Here is a 17,503-nt window from a genome sequence, read left to right on the forward strand (position 1 = left end):
AAAGGGGTAGTCATTATAGTGACACAGGCCAGTGATATGAATCTGGGAAGACAAAAGTCATTGAGAGGAGAAAAGCAGCATGGGAGACAATTTAGGGGCAGGATCAAGGGGCTTCACTGACTTAGAAAGAGCTCCAGGAGCTTTGGCATTGGGTAGGAGTCTATGACTAGAGCATAATGAAGGGAGAGGTGAGAGGGGATAAAGCTGAATAGTGAACAGTGGCCAGACCATGCAGAGACTTGTAAACCAGAGTGAGGAGTGTGGATTTCATCCTCAGTGCAATGGTAATTCCATGAAGGTCTTGAGACAAGTCCTGGCCCAGTATAATTTGCCTGTTTAAATGGATTATTTGGCTATAGTATAGAGAATGGGGTGTGAAGTGCCCAAGATTCAGACCACAGAGACCAGTTATAAGGCCTTTGTGGTCTAGATGAAAGATGGTAAATTAAATGAGAATGCTGTCAGGGGATAAGGAAAAGAGTAGGGAGTAAATTACATTTTTTCAGATTGATAGGATTTGCTAATGAACTGCATACTAAGGAAGGGGGAAAGGATTAAATCAAGGATTATCCCTGGGTTTCTGACCTTGCTACAGGATAGATGGCCAGAATATGTGCTGAGATGGACAATGCAAGGGGAGGAAATAGTTTGTGGGGAGATAAAAAAATTTCCATTTTGGCTGTATTGTTTGATATGAGTGTGGAACATCTAAGTGGAGAGGTCCAATAGGCAGCAGGATACACGTGTCTGGAACTCAGAGTAGAAGCTATGCATTTGACAATCCCCTGAATGTAGATGGTAAAACAAAAACAAAAACAAAAAGCCAAGCGGAACAAAAGCGAGCACCTAGTAAGGTAATATGAAAATAAAAGAGGGAATAAAAGAAGACAGAAAAGGAGAAGGAGAGAGTGAGGAGAAAATATATAAGGGAAGGAGTGGAGATGGAAGGTGGCTTAGAAAGGATTGGAAATTAAATGAGAGATGAGGAAGTAGAGATCAAATACAATCAAGTTTTTATAAAATTTGTGAAGGGGAATCAAGTTAAGGGGTGATTAGATGGAAGAGACAAAGCCAAAGAATACATGATGTTGCTGATATTAATAAAAATAAACATTGTAGAAAGGGGGACAGACAGTAAGGACAAATAGCATGTGCACAATGGGTCACAGTTTGCGAGGTCTATTCTCACATGTTTTCGTCTTTCCTCACCAGAAAACTTGGTGAGATGGTTGTGGGAAGTATGTCATGGGAAGTATGGTTATTGCCTTCAGTTATAGGTCGAGAAGCTAAAACTTTAAAAATATCAGAGATTAATGTTAGTTTCTGCTGGTAGACTGATGACACAATCATTACTCATGCCTAAGGCTTTAGAATTCTAAAACTTTTCCCTATACCATGGTGAGGAGTTAGAGTTTTATTTCTTTCACTTGGACATGCTGAATTTGAACTGTCTGTGGAACAACAAGGTAGAGGAAGAACATAGCAACTTAAGACACTGGATTTGAAGGCAGGAAACAAGAGTTCTCAAAGTTCAGGTTTAATATTTGACATTTTCTAAATATGTGATTGTCAGTAACTTAACTTTTAGTTTCTGCAATTCAAAAAAATGCCCATATTTACTAAGCACATTTTTAAAAATTAATTATTTTTTATTTTAATCATTTTTTAAAAATTTATTTTCAACATAACAGTATTCATTGCTTTTGTACCACACCCAGTGCTCCATGCAATCTGTGCCCTCTCCAACACCCACCACCTGGCTCCCCCAACCTCCCACTCCCCCCACCACTTCAAACCCTTCAGATTGTTTTTCAGAGTCCATAGTCTCTCATGGTTCACCTCCCCTTCCAATTTCCCCCAACTCCCTTCTAACTCCCCATGTCCTCCATGCTATTTGTTATGCTCCACAAATAAGTGAAACCATATGATAATTGACTCTCTCTGCTTGACTTATTTCACTCAGCATAATCTCTTCCAGTCCCATCCATGTTGCTACAAAAGTTGGGTATTCATCCTTTCTGATGGAGGCATAATACTCCATACTGCATATGGACCACATCTTCCTTATCCATTCGTCCATTGAAGGGCATCTTGGTTCTTTCCACAGTTTGGTATTCTAGATTTGTGCTAACGGTTTTTATTTTTAAAATGAAATTTTTCCAGCTTTAAGATATAACTGACATAGAATTATATTAGTTTGAGGTGTTCAACAATGATTTGATATATTATAAAATGGTTGCTACAATAAGTCGAGTTAGCATTCATCACATCACATAGCTATAATATTTTTCTGATGGTGAGAACTTCTAAGATCTACTTTCTTTGCAACTTTCAAATATATGTTATAGTATTAACTATAGTCACCAGGCTGTACAGAACATCCCCAGAACTTATACCTGGAAGTTTGTACATTTGTCTACCTTCACCTATTTCTCCCACCCCTAGTAGCCATAAATCTGTTTTGTTCCTGAGTTCATTTTTAAAAAATCTTAATTTCAGTGTAAATAACACGTATTCTATTAGTTTCAGGTGTACAACATAGTGATTCAACAATTCCATATATTACTCAGTGCTCATCAAGATACTCCCAATCCCCTTCATCTATTTCACCCATTCCCCACCTACCTCCCCTCTGGCAACCCTTTGCTCACTATAGTTGAGAGTCTTTGGTTTATCTTTTTTCTCCCCTTTGTTCATTTGTTTTGTTTCTTAAATTCCACATATGAATGAAATCATACAGTGTTTTTCTTTCTCTGACTGGCTTATTTCACATAACATTATACTCCCTAGATCCATCCATGTTTTTGTAAATGGCAAGATTTCATTTTTTATGGCTGAATAATATTCTATTGTGTATATATACCACATCTTCCATATCCTTTTGTCTATTGATGGACACTTGGGCTGCTTCCCTAATTTAGCTACTATAAATAATGTTGCAATAAACAGAGGTGCATGTATCCCTTTGAATTGTTTTTGCATTGTATTGAATTTTGTATTTTGTATTGAAGTGTTTTTGTATTCTTTATGTAAATACCCAGTACTATGACTATAGGATCATAGGGTCTATTTCCAAATTTTAACGAATTTCTATACTGTTTTCCAGAGTGACTGCACCAATTTGCATTCCCACCAACACTGCATGAGGGTTCCTTTTTCTATCTATTCATTTTTTAAAGATTATACACAAAAGTGAGATTGTACAGTATTTTTTTAAAGATTTTTAAAAAGATATTATTTATTTATTTGACAGAGATCACAAGCAGGTAGAGAAGCAGGTGGGGGTGGGGGGGAAGCAGGCTCCCCGCTGAGCAGAGAGCCCAATGCGGGGCTTGATCCCAGGACCCTGAGACCATGACCTGAGCTGAAGGCAGAGGCCTTAACCCACTGAGCCACCCAGGCACCCCGAAATTGTACAGTATTTTTTATCTGACTTATTTCACTTAGAATAATGCTCTCAAATTCCATCTATGCTACTACAAATGGTAAGATTTCCTTCTTTATGGCTGAATAATATTCCTGTGTGTATCACATTTTCTTTATCCATTTATCCATTGGACTAATTGTTTAATGATATCTCCATTCTCAGAATAAACCTTTAAAATATAAAATGAGAAAAAAGAGAAGGAAGCTCAGATCAAATTTCTGGGAAACAAATGTTTAAGCTTTTTCAAAGAGAATGATAAAAGGGATAAAAAGGAGATAGAAAGATAAAGGATCCCAGAAGGAAAAAGAATGGTGTAAAGTTCAGTCTTCCAAAAAGGTAGGAGTGGAGCATCTCTTCCTTTGAATGTCCTGGATGTTAGAAAGAAAAGTGGGTGAAGGTAGAAGCACGTAGAAATGGAAGTTAAAGTTAGGTGAAGGAAAACAATGATAGGTCTTTTCATGTTCTCAAGTTGGCTGCAAATACGCCTTTAGTTGGTGAGATTGCTGAGCATTAAATAAAGACCTATGGAACACTTGCTAGAGAAAAATTTATAGAATATGGAGGAAAGTGAAATATTAGAAGGTGCTAGTCTTAATTATTTTTCATACAGCCAAGATAGACATCTGAAGGACAGAGACACTCCTTTCATAATTAGAGATGCAGCCTGAATTTGGAGCCAACTGGAAGACAGTGAATGTCTTGGGTAAGATTTGAACATAGCAGGGATCTTTATCTTTTACAAAGTGGTTCTGGGCTACACAAAGACCACAGAAAGCTCTTTTTCCACTCAATTCCTTAATGAAGAGTGCCTTGTGATATTCGCTCAATTGGTATTGAATGTTGATTACCCAATGATTTAAAAAAAAAAAAATATATATATATATATAATTTATTTATTTATTTGACAGACAGATCACAAGTAAGCAGAGTGGAAGGCAGGGGTGGGAGGGGGGAGCAGGCTCCCTGCTGAACAGAAAGCCGAATGTGGGGTTTGATCCCAGGATCCTGGGATCGTGACCTGAGCCGAAGGCAGAAGCTTTAACCCACTGAGCCATTCAGGTGCCCCTTACCCAATGATTTTTAAGCATGTTGAGGGCAGAGATCATGTATTTCTCATAATGTATATTAGGATTATTTTCTAATTGAAGGACTAGAAATGAGATCAAGAGCTAATCCTTCCATGTGAATGGTCAGAGTTTGAAATTGAATGCTATAATTCTGCTGATACTGGATACCTTCTGGAAGAGCCCTGTGGAAGTGGACAATAGGAAGAAAATTCCCAATGGCCACATCAGCTTCCAATATCACCTCAACCCATCCGGCAGTCTTTGTGTTAATGGGAATCCCAGGCTTGGAGCACTTACATAACTGGATTTCCATTCCCTTCTGCTCAGCCTATACTTTAGCCCTGCTAGGCAACTGTACCCTCCTCTTCATTATTCAGGCTGATGCAGCCCTCCATGAGCCCATGTACCTCTTTCTGGCCATGTTGGCAACCATTGATCTGGTCCTCTCTTCTACAACACTTCCCAAAATGTTAGCTGTTTTTTGGTTCAGAGATCGGGAGATCAGTTTCTATGGCTGTCTGGTCCAGATGTTCTTTCTCCATTCCTTCTCTATCATGGAGTCAGCAGTGCTGCTGGCCATGGCCTTTGACCGCTACGTGGCTATCTGTAAGCCCCTGCACTACACCACAGTGCTGACTGGGCCCCTTATCATCAAGATTGGCATGGCTGCTGTGGCTCGGGCTGTGACACTAATGACTCCACTCCCTTTTCTGCTGAAACGCTTCCACTACTGCCGAGGCCCCATGATTGCCCACTGCTACTGTGAGCACATGGCCGTGGTAAGGCTGGCCTGTGGGGATACTCGCTTCAACAATATCTATGGCATTGCTGTGGCCATGTTTATAGTGGTGTTGGACCTGCTGTTTGTTATCTTGTCTTACATCTTCATCCTTCGGGCAGTCCTACAGCTTGCCTCTCAGGAGGCCCGCTACAAGGCCTTTGGGACTTGTGTCTCTCACATAGGTGCAATCTTAGCTTTTTACACACCTGTAGTCATCTCCTCAGTCCTGCACCGTGTGGCTCGCCGGGCTGCTCCTCATGTTCACATACTCTTTGCTAATTTCTATCTGCTCTTCCCACCCATGATCAATCCCATCATCTATGGTGTCAAGACCAAGCAGATTCGTGAGCGAGTCTTAGGACTATTCCCAAGAAAGAATGTCTAAGTGTAGAGTGAGAGGCAGGTGGAGAAAGAGTGGGACAGACTGAATGCTGGAATCAGGGAAGGGGTATGAGAGGAAATAGAAGGATGCCAGAGTTTACATGTACAAGGAGGAAAACTAAATGATGTCCTGGTATAATGAAAAAAAATTAATTGATGCCCTAAAACTCAGTCATCAGTCTGATCATGATTCATGGTGCAATATCCTTTAGTAGCCTTTGGATTCAAACTGCTGACTTTGCTTTCTTCCCAAAGAGCCCACTCTATCAGGAGGCATGACAAAGGCTTGACTCACTCTATCTTTGGTAATGTCATCTAAAGACACAAAGATGCTTTCAATTTCATTTACTAAGACTTTGAGAACCTGGGTTTTTCTCCAGAGTCACTGGGATTAGGACCTGAGAAGGACCAAAATTTCATCTGAGGCAAGAGTAACTGTAATAATCTGAAAGCTGATGTCCAGTCTCTGGCTAAATACTACCAGTTTGAGGGACCTCATGATCTTCCAGCACTACAGGTTCTAAGTCAGTTTTGCTTGTTAAAATTTATTTCTTCAATTGAATCAGCTTATGTAGTCTTTGACTTCTTTTGACCTCTGTATCTTCATGGCCAATCCCTTTCATTAAACATTTTGAGTAAAACATGTCCTCTGACATTTCGTTATACATCATACAACACTTTCTTTGAAAATAGATGTAGCTTATGTTTTCACCAAGAATGTGAATTCTTCATTTACTTGATAATCCAGTCACAAAACATTGAGTACCAAATCTATGCTGGGTACTGGGAAAATATATATATTTAAGATGGGCATGCTGTACTTATGTCTATGTCCAAAGAGAGAGAAGTCTGCTTGAGATTTTTCTCCTATCCTCTCTGTCTCCCTCTGCATCGCACTCCCTGCTCAGGCACGCTCCCTAAAATAAATAAATGAATCTTTAAAAAATGAAGGTGTTATGTGGAAATCTCACTTTGTCTCAATATCCTAGGTGATCATCTATCATGGGAGAGTACTGACTCCACATTACACCAAGGCCAAAGTTAGGAAAGATAAAGTAGGATCCAGCATACTTCTGTCAAAAGGGAATATGTATAGCTGGGGCATAGAGCTTTGAGATTGCTTTTAAAACATAACCTACCAAAACTAAATCATGCAGAAATAGAAACCCTAAGCATAACTTGGGTGAAGATTAAATCAGTAATCAAAACTTCCCATTAAAGAAAAACCCAGAAACAAGAGGGTTGCACTGGTGAATTCTACCAAATATTTAAATAACTAACTCCTTCTCAATTTTGTAAATTTGTAAATAAACAAAATTTGTTGGTTTACTCCTTCTCAAATTTGTAAACAAACAAAAAAACCATGACTCTGTACAAAAACTGTATCTATAGTCAATAATGTATTGTACACTAAAAATTTGTTAAGAACACTTAATATGAGAGCTATCCTCTTATCACAATAAGACATAATAAAGATAATTAAAAAAGCATCTTTCAAAATTAAAGTTATGGAAAACTGTAGTGGGCAAAGTCCATGGCAGACCCTGGTATTAACTAGTTTCCTTCTTTGAAAAATAGCATGAAAGTCAGTTGTAGGTAGACTATCACTCTTATTTATAAATATCTGAATTATTAATAAGTAATCACATCATCATCAACATCACAATGGCTTCTTGATTATATAGTTAGTCATCTATTCTTCCTGTGATTTAGGAACAATTGGAATTATTTCCATTTTAGAGAAAGGAAACAGATCTGAGATCAGGGAAGTGTCATTCTAAAGTTACAAGCTAGAAATCTGCTTAGCTTCAGCCAATATATAGAATGTATGCAAAATAAGATCAGATATTGATCTTATTATGCTTGGTTAAGGTGGAGATCCTCCCCTTGCAGGTTACAGTCAGACAGGAATTGGGTGAAGATTATGTTTTAATGAGGCTCTCTTTATTAGAAGATACTGCAAGGAGCGGGTAGAGGTAAGCAGAAGCAAATTAAAGACCAAGGCACATGGATCTACCTGAAGCGCTTGGTGTCTGGAGAGTTAAGCATGACCCCTGGGAGGTATGATATGTACCACAAAGGAGTAAGGGGTTTGGGCTGCAGGAAACTCCAGGGGTGGGAGCCCTGGGTCAGGGGAGTCCCCTTGTGTTAATCCCTAGAGAAGAGGCGGGGCTTTCCATGAGCCCCTGAAAACCCTCCCGAAGTGCAGCAGTTTGTGCTTCTACAAACTTTTCAGAGGAGATCAGAGGTTTGCAAAGATAAAGCCAGTGGCTCCCTTCCCAGCTCCCTCCTTCTCAAACTCCTTCCACTAAAGTTGCATGAAGCTAATGGACTGGCCAAGGATTCTACTTCAGACAAAGCACTGCGAACAGAGCTGGACTAAGGGAAATAAGAGGTAACAGGTGTGGAGAGTGAGAAAGGATAAGGGCACTCTCAATCTCCTCCTACAGCTAGTCTTGGTATCTGCTCCCTGCTCGCTTTTCCCAATTCCTTTATTGCCTCTATTTTGGCTCTTTTTAAAAATTTTATTTTTTCAGTGTTCCAAGATTCATTATGTACCACACCCAGTACTCCGTGCAATATGTGCCCTCCTTAAAACCCACCACCAGGTTCTCCCAACCCCCACACTACCCCTTCAAAACCCTCTGTTTCTCAGAGTCCACAGTCTCATGGTTTGTCTCCCCCTCCGATTTCCCCAGTTCACTTTTCCTTTCCTTCTCCTAATGTTCTCCATTGTTATTCCTTATGTTCTACAAGTATTTTGGCTCTTCAACTGAAGAGGTAGAAGTCCTAACAGTCCAACCCAAATATTTTGTCTACAAGCTCCAGAAACTCCCTCCACTACAGAGGATGACTCTTTCTTTTCTATGCCAGACACTAGTTCACCTCCAAGAAGTTTGGCTGATTATTTCTAAATGGATCCCATCACTTCTCACTGATCATTTCTTTTCCCAAATTTTCCAGTATCCCTGTTCCAGTTAGAAGGCTTCTGCATTAGTCAAGAGAGAGAAAATGAGGACTGAACTAAAAAGATACAGGGAGAGGTCAAAAATATGTATTTTTGATTAATGACATGTTTATTGAAACATGCTAGTTCCACCACAGTCTAATTGTCTCTTTCTAGGAAATTAGTGCTTTTTAAATTTTTTTTAGGAAATGTGTATTAAGGAAAAAGATTAGAGCTATTTATTTTGGCATTATTCTTTAAAATAGTCTTTAGAACAACCTCTGCCACACTGTAAGCTCTACAGGAAATCATTTTGCAATGCCATTTCAAATATATGGAGCCCAAATAATCTTTGTAGTAAGAATATGGTCTTAGAAATTCAAGATTCTAAATCAAAGAAATAAGAGAAAACAAATGTGTTTCTCCTCTACTCTTTTTGAAACAGACCCACTTGAGTATTATGATAGAGACTGTACAGTAGAGATTGATACAATAGAGACTGGTTTTAGAAGTGTGCACAAATTGTCACAACAGTGCAAACTTTCACTCTTGCTTAATCATTATCAGCAAAGACTTTCTAGTGGTAATCACTTCATGTCCCTCTCCAATAAAAACTCACATTTTGCTATATCCCCTATGAGTTCAATCATATTATACTTCAGTATTTATACTTGGAAATAGATTTTTAAATCTCACAAACAAAATATGTAAGCATCTCACATTTATAAATTTGAGTCCATACCCTTGAAACTCCATAGATAAAAATATCCGTGATCTTCAAAATCTTTTACTATTCCTAGAGCAGGCAGACAGATACTTTGTAAAATTTTATTTTTTCCCTCCATTTTTTGGAGTTCCAAGTTCTTCCAGAGTTGCTGATAGGCTAATCATTCTGGCACCTTTTGAATGGTGCAATGAGATACATTTCTTATAGGTTCTTCTCCCACAAGTCACATCCTTAAAGGACCTTAGGTCAGTGACTATCTTCCAGTCTCTGGGTCTTAGTTTTTCAAATTCATCATTTGGATACCTTTTTTTTTTAATCATTTTTTAAAAATTTATTTTCAACATAACAGTATTCATTGTTTTTGTACCACACCCAGTGCTCCATGCAATCCGTGCCCTCTCTAATACCCACCACCTGGTTCCCCCAACCTCCCACCCCTCCACCTCTTCAAACCCTTCAGATTATTTTTCAGAGTCCATAGTCTCTCATTGTTCACCTCCCCTTCCAATTTCCCCCAACTCCCTTCTCCTAACTCCCCATGTCATATTTATTGCAAGCATAACTGAGTACTTTCTGTGTACAGAGACTTATCTAAGCACTTTTGTGAGAAAAAAATAGACAAGTTCTGTGGTTTAGTGTTGACATTTCGGCTCTTGAAACAGTACAGACAGGATAAAATATTCACTACAGGTTCCTAGATTCTGGATAGTAGGGGAAGTTGACTGGCTCCATTCATTCTCCTATACTGAGATTCTGATTCTGAGAGAGGTATATTTTTTATGAGCTTCAACAGAAATAGGGTTCATGCACTGTTGGACACCCTGTGTTTGGGGGAAGAAATTGCAAAGAACAGGTAACTTTCATTGTGTGAGGAAGTTTGGTCAGGTCATAGGGTCATCAGTTATGTTCAGAAGGTAGACAGTAAGCCAGAAGAATGTAGAGACTGAGAGGTAAAGTCAATTATGTTAGGTTTTGCATATTTACTGAGGGTTAAGATGCAACAGGTATGTTGGAACATTAATCATTTATAGAGTGTGTTATGTAGCAGGCACTATTCTTGGCACTTCTGAACATATGCTAGTTAAAAATGAAAAAAGTTCCTGCTGTCTTAAGTTTGTTTCCTACAAAGCCAAGAGCTCAACCTGGCAAAGAAGTGCAGAAATTAAAGACACATGGAAAAACCCTCTCCAGTGGGAATTGGATTTTATTCTGATGCATGTAACCAAGGCTGGTGTAGCTTTCTTAGAATTTCTATCCTGATTCAACATTAAATTAGAATATAACCAAATATTCTGGGCTTGGATAGCATAGGAAGGTCTGAACAGGGTGAGAAGACCTATTTTCCAGTAGTCTGGTTGTTCATGCTTCATTTGATGAAATAGTTAACACTTACCATGTATGCGAGAGGCTGAGGTTATAGAAGTGAATAAGGCATAGTCCCTTCATTCTGTAATATGGATGGTATTTGGAGAAGGATAGAAACTGAAGGACAAAAACAGAAATCTGTATACTTGTTAGGCATCTTTTTTTCCAGTCGTGAGAGATAATAGTGCTTGAATAGTGTGGACATTAATTGGAGTAAGCAACTTTCCAACTAACTGTGGAGGTTGACCCAATTAGACCTGCTGACAGACTAAATCAAGGATGACTTGATTTTAGGTTGAGCAACTGGTTGGAGAGGATATAATGTCCTGAGATGTGGAATGCATATGAAGAGTAATGCCTTGAGAGTGAATTGAGATATCTGTGACTGCTACAATGGGATATATCAAATTGTTGGATAGATTAGCCTGCTGCTTAAAGAGGAAGATAGGGAAATTTATATTCAAGGTTTTAGGATCTGATAACCAAATTCATGGTAAATAAGTAGAACACCTAGAAAAAGGATTATGTTAAAAGACTGTTACAAAACAATATTTTCATTTCTGTCCTATATTTTAAGGCCCCTTGCCACTGGATAATTCTGTTCCACTTAAAAACATGCCATTTCTCCCTTCCTTCTTAAAAACAATTGAGTACTCACACATACAACCCACAGACATGCATACAAACATGCACATGCACAAACAGCCTTCCCTTTACTGTAGTTCCCTGTGAAGTACAGTATCCCTTTTACTGTTGGTCTTTGCAGCAAACCTCCTCAAAAGAGGGAGCCATATTAACCGACTTTAGTTCCTTCCCACACTCCTTCTCCCCCATCTAACGCAATCAAAACAGGCATTGTCTCCCTCTATTCTAGAAAAATTTCTTACCAAGGTATCTAACCATTGCATTTCTAAACATAAGGCCAGTTCTGTTTTGGAATTATCTGACCCACTAGTAGCATTAAACATGGTAATAGTTCCCTCCTCCTTGATGCATTCATTACATTCAATAGCCTATCAAGAAACAGATGTTCTGGAAATGTTGACAAGATGCCATTTTCAGTCTCTTTTGCTGACTCTTCCTCAACTCCTTACCCCAAATCCTTTCCACCCTAGTTCTTGCTGTTGGGATTGAGCCCTTTTGTTCTCTGTTCTTCATGAACACTTACTGTCTCAGTGATTTCAGTCTTATAGATATTATCTGTTCCCAGTGATACCAAGTTTTTATCAGCAGGCAAAAATCTCTCAAACTCCAGTCTCAAGTATACAAATGTGTCAACATGTTCACTTAGATTTCTGACTGACCTCTCAAACAACATATACACAGTTAACATCTTGATCCCCTCCTCCACAACCTTCTCCCACCTCAGTTGAGAAAATTCCTTTTATTGGTGTTCAAGCCAAATCTCTCCCTGACATCTTTGACTCCCTTTTCTCGCATGACCTACATTTAATCTGTTAGATTCCATGGTTCTTTTCTCAAATATATCCAAAATCGGATTGCTTCTCACCACAAACAGGGCCATCCTGGTTCTTAACTAACATCCTCCCTTCCCTAATCTCTGGAATAGCCACAGAGTCTTTTCTGCTTACACCCTTACACTTTCATGCACTTCTTATCATAGAAACTAGAAGAAACTTAAAATTTGTCACAGATGTCATTTCTTTGCTGTAAAGATATCTTTGAGAGAAATGAACATTTGCCAAGTTCTACAAAGGGCTACAAGGCCCTGTGTGGTCTGACCCCATCTTTATGGCCTCTATAGCTCTCTCACTCATTCACATCATCTAGCTACACTGGCCTGGTAGCTCAGCTTTGAACATTAGGCATATTTCTGTCTTAGAACATTTGTTCTGACTGTTCCTTTTGCTTAGAGTTTGTCACTGGGGGCTATTTCTTTACATTTTTCATCTCTTATGCCTCACTTCTTCTCATTCACCTTTTTGTTTTGGTCACCTTTTGTTTTGTTTTGGTGTGACAACCACAGGTATAGCCTTAGCGCAGGTATAGCCTGACTTCAGCTGCATCCTGCCTCTGGGCTTCTCTGCTCCATTACATGGGGCACCTGCAGGAGACTGCTCAGCTACCCTGGTACATATGTGAACCTGGAAGCATGAAGAAATTAACACTCTCTGGGTGAACCTTTGTCCTGGGTGGGGTAGAAACCAGTGGATAAATATACCCCTCTTCCATGTCTCCAGTAGACAATTCGGAGGTGCCTTCTACGTGGTTCTTCCTGTGGGACTGGACACATAGATCAACATGACCCAGCTCACTAATGCATGCTTGGTTAGGATTCTGTGATTTCCTGTTTCATTCTTTCATCTTATTCTTGCTCCCCATCATTTCCCCCACAAAATTACCTGTATGGAACCCCAGGTTCTGCCTTTTAAAAAGAGACTAGATACTAAGTTATTTTCTTCCCCCATTCAATCGTTGCTCAAGTTCCCTTCCCAATGAGGCCTATCCTGATCTCTTTATTTAAAATTGCTACCTTATCTCTCTCTCCAGCCTCAGGACTTCTTCTCACCCTCCTTTTTAAAATAATACCTTCTATTATACTACGTAACTTACTAATTAGGTTATTATTCTTTTCAGACCTTTAGTAAATGTGTTCTATGAAGGCATCAGCATGTTTTGGTCTTAGATTTATCCTTAACCAATTTAGTAAAAATATTTACCCTCCCCAAAACTTGAATATATTTACTAAATGTTTTCTGAATATAAAATTGAATGGAATATGTTAATAAAAAATAAGAAATTAAAAAAATAAATAAAGGCAAAACCCACAAAAAACAATTGAATGGAGTTCGATATTGAGCCCTGAAGAAATTCAATACTCAGAGGTAATTAGAAACTGGAGACTGAAATGACAAGCTAAGGGAGATGGAAATAGCAGCATCAATGTACCCTACAGTAAAGAGGGTTTTAAAATAGAGACCTTTGTCAATTCAGATAAAAGTTGCTGAGAAGTCAAGTTGCTTGAAAGCAGGTAAGTTACAATGGTACCATCATTCTGGAGGTCTTTGGTGGTCCAGATGAGAGCAATTTCAGGAAAGTAATGACAATGGAATACATATTGGAGTGTTTGATTGCCCGATGATATTTGAGAGAATGTTGAGACAGAATATAAGCATTTTCTATATGTTTTCTGTGAAGAGATGCAGAGATTTTCATAGGAGGATATAAGATTAAAGAAGGGAGAATTTTTTTAAAGTATGGTTCTATGGAGGAAGAGAAATATATACTTAAATGACAAATAAGGCTCAGCAAACACTAATTGAACAAAAGGATTTTATACATATTCCCACTTACTACCCTCCCCTACAATTCTCACATAAAAGCAGGGGATTGCTATTCCTCATTTATAGAGGGGGAAACAGGGGCTTGGAAATAAGGGATTTATGTAAGGTCCTGCAGTCACTTGATCCCAAAACTTAAGGTTTTAAAAATTTTCTGTACTGCATGGAAAGAAATTAGTTTTCAATTTGGATATGCTGAGTGTGTGTTACTTGTTAGGCATTCAGATAGGAGCAAGACAGCCTAGTTATTTAGGACACTGGAATTGGAGAAAGCTAGAACTCAAACTCAGTTGCCTATTAACTATGATATCTTAGACATATTAAGTTTTTGAAATTGATTTAAGATTGAAAAGAGACCAAGTTTTTTCAGAACTTGCTTTGTTCTGTTATATTGGAAATGTTTTAAGTATTATCTCAATGCTTACAAAAATTACCTGGATCCTATAAGAGAAAAGAGATTGCATAAAAACAGGGCAATTCTAATGTTTAATGATTTGAAAAAAGAAAAGTGAACTAAAGGGAAAGATAAAAATTGTTAAGAATAAAGGGCATTTGTTATAGAAGCCAGATATCAGTCTCGCTAAAGATAAGAGTTCTTCTGTGATGAAAATGAAGAAGCTGGGAGATGAGTGGAGGGACACTCACATAAATAGGGATTTTAACATAAATTTAGATGGAGAACCATAAGGTGCAGCTCCTTATTTTCCCAATAACCTGGAGGCTGGGCTGTGCTTAGAGATTTGTGGATGTGGAAAGGACCAGAAAGACATATTCCAGAGAAGTTCTCTCAAGTAGAACTTTATGCAATGATGGAACTATTCTGTATCTGAATAGTCCAATATGATAGTCACTAATCATGGTGGCTATTGAGCACTTAAAAAGTATTGCTGAGTGAAATAAGTCAAGCAGAGAGAGTCAATTATCATATGGTTTCACTTATTTGTGGAGCATAACAAATAGCATGGAGGACATGGGGAGTTAGGAGAAGGGAGTTGGGGGACATTGTAAGGGAAGGTGAACAATAAGAGACTATGGACTCTGAAAAACAATCTGAAGGGTTTGAAGAGGTGGGGGGATGGGAGGTTGGGGGAGCCAGTTGGTGGGTATTAGAGAGGGCACGGATTGCATGGAGCACTGAGTGTGGTACAAAAACAATGAATACTGTTATGCTGAAAATAAATTAAAAAAATGATTTAAAAAAAGTATTGTGACTGAGATACTGGATAACTTTAAACAAAATTTTGAACAAATTTAAACAACCATGTGGCTAGTGGCAACCATATCCAATAGAATAGTGTTAGAGGAAACAGATATTGTGATTAATAGGGAAATTAGAAATTGCAAGCTTTATTTGACTTATATAGATATGCAAAGCCTAAGATTTCATGACATAAAATTGGTTTTTGTGATTGTGAGCTTATCATGTAGAATAGTACTAACACATTCTAAAGAAATGAGTTGATTTAAACATTTTCACTTTTTTTAAAATCAGGGTATTCCTGGTGTTACAACGAGCACAGAAAAATACTACCTTTTCTCCATTCCTTTCTATAATTGCCTTGTGATATCAATTCTAATGATGTTTAATGTTCTACCTACTCAATGAGATTCAAAGTTTCTTGAGGGTAGAAAATATGGATTATGCCTATCCAAGTCTATGAGGACTACTAACTAATTTTGCTTAAGCTATAGGAATGGGAACAAGAGCTAATTCTCCTAAGAAGGTATATATAGAAGGTGAAGGGACCCTGTAAAAACGGACAAAGAAAACTTCTACAAACCATGACAACCTCCAATATTACCACAACCCATCCAGCTTTCTTCTTGCTGGTAGGAATTCCAGGTTTGGAGCACCTGCATGTCTGGATCTCCATTCCATTCTGCTTCGCCTATACTCTGGCCCTGCTAGGCAACTGTACCCTCCTCTTCATTATTCAGGCTGATGCAGCCCTCCATGAGCCCATGTACCTCTTTCTGGCCATGTTGGCAACCATTGATCTGGTCCTCTCTTCTACAACACTTCCCAAAATGTTAGCTGTTTTTTGGTTCAGAGATCGGGAGATCAGTTTCTATGGCTGTCTGGTCCAGATGTTCTTTCTCCATTCCTTCTCTATCATGGAGTCAGCAGTGCTGCTGGCCATGGCCTTTGACCGCTACGTGGCTATCTGTAAGCCCCTGCACTACACCACAGTGCTGACTGGGCCCCTTATCATCAAGATTGGCATGGCTGCTGTGGCTCGGGCTGTGACACTAATGACTCCACTCCCTTTTCTGCTGAAACGCTTCCACTACTGCCGAGGCCCCATGATTGCCCACTGCTACTGTGAGCACATGGCCGTGGTAAGGCTGGCCTGTGGGGATACTCGCTTCAACAATATCTATGGCATTGCTGTGGCCATGTTTATAGTGGTGTTGGACCTGCTGTTTGTTATCTTGTCTTACATCTTCATCCTTCGGGCAGTCCTACAGCTTGCCTCTCAGGAGGCCCGCTACAAGGCCTTTGGGACTTGTGTCTCTCACATAGGTGCAATCTTGTCCACCTACACACCTGTGGTCATCTCCTCAGTCCTGCACCGTGTGGCTCGCCAGGCTGCCCCTCATGTCCATATACTTCTTGCTATTTTCTATCTTCTTTTTCCACCCATGATTAACCCCATCATCTATGGCGTCAAGACCAAGCAGATTCGTGATCATGTGCTCAGTCTATTCCAGAGAAAGAATGCGTAGATGCTATTGAGTGGATGGATGTTGGATTGAGGTGGTAGGGAAATATCTTAAGTAGGAAAACTGTAATCTCCATGTTTGGCAGTTCTTTAGTATGACAAGGAAAATGAGGTTTCATTCCTCACAGATGCAGTTAGATCAAACTTTAGCCTATCTGATAGCAGAGATTTGACCCTCCTATTCTCATAAGCTCATCACATGACTACAGAAAACAAAGAAGCTTCCAAAATGCTATTGTCATATTCCAAAATGCTATTTCCAGGTTTGGAGCACAATAGGTGAAAGACAAGAGGAATATTGGCTGAGGCTGGCACAAGAATTTGAGGTTTTGGTGAACTCTTCATCTAGACTATGAATGAGGAATTGAACCACACATTTTGTGACCCAAAGGCTAACAACACTTCAAATACTAAAAATGCTTCCATATCTTTGTTAAATGGCATTCATGCCTCTGCCACTCTATTAGCTTACTACCACCCAATGTTATTGGGTCTACATTTGGATAGATCCACTTAAAAAAAAAAAGATTTACTTGAGAGAGAGAAAGAAACAGAGAGATAGAAAGAGAGAGAGAGGAGAGGTGAGGCACAGAAGAGGGAGTTCAAAGCAGGCTCAGCACAGAGCCCAATGCTGGGCTCTATCCCGTAATCCCAAGACCCCAAGACCATGACCTGAGCTGAAACCAAGAGCTGGATGCTTAACCGACTGTGCCACCCAGGAGCCCCTGAACAGCTACACTTCTAAGCAGACTTATTCTTCTATTAAATCAGTAGGAGTCAGAA

At 39.1% G+C, this 17,503-nt stretch overlaps 2 protein-coding genes across 2 annotated transcripts; both read left to right on the forward strand.

Annotated features, from left to right (window-relative positions):
* The first annotated feature begins 4,709 nt into the window (after positions 1 to 4,709).
* Positions 4,710 to 5,671, forward strand: LOC116865281 (olfactory receptor 52K1-like). Its single transcript, XM_032853560.1, is given in 2 exon segments — positions 4,710 to 5,624; positions 5,627 to 5,671. Coding segments are annotated over 2 exon segments (960 nt in total).
* A 10,108-nt stretch (positions 5,672 to 15,779) lies between these two features.
* On the forward strand, positions 15,780 to 16,724 carry LOC116865282 (olfactory receptor 52K1). The gene has a single exon (XM_032853561.1). It carries the CDS (start codon positions 15,780 to 15,782, stop codon positions 16,722 to 16,724), a length of 945 nt encoding a protein of 314 aa, XP_032709452.1.
* Positions 16,725 to 17,503: the final 779 nt, after the last annotated feature.

This window comes from Lontra canadensis, unplaced genomic scaffold (assembly GCF_010015895.1).
Source record: "Lontra canadensis isolate GAN:19392208 unplaced genomic scaffold, GSC_riverotter_1.0 scaffold7, whole genome shotgun sequence".
NCBI lineage: Eukaryota > Metazoa > Chordata > Mammalia > Carnivora > Mustelidae > Lontra > Lontra canadensis.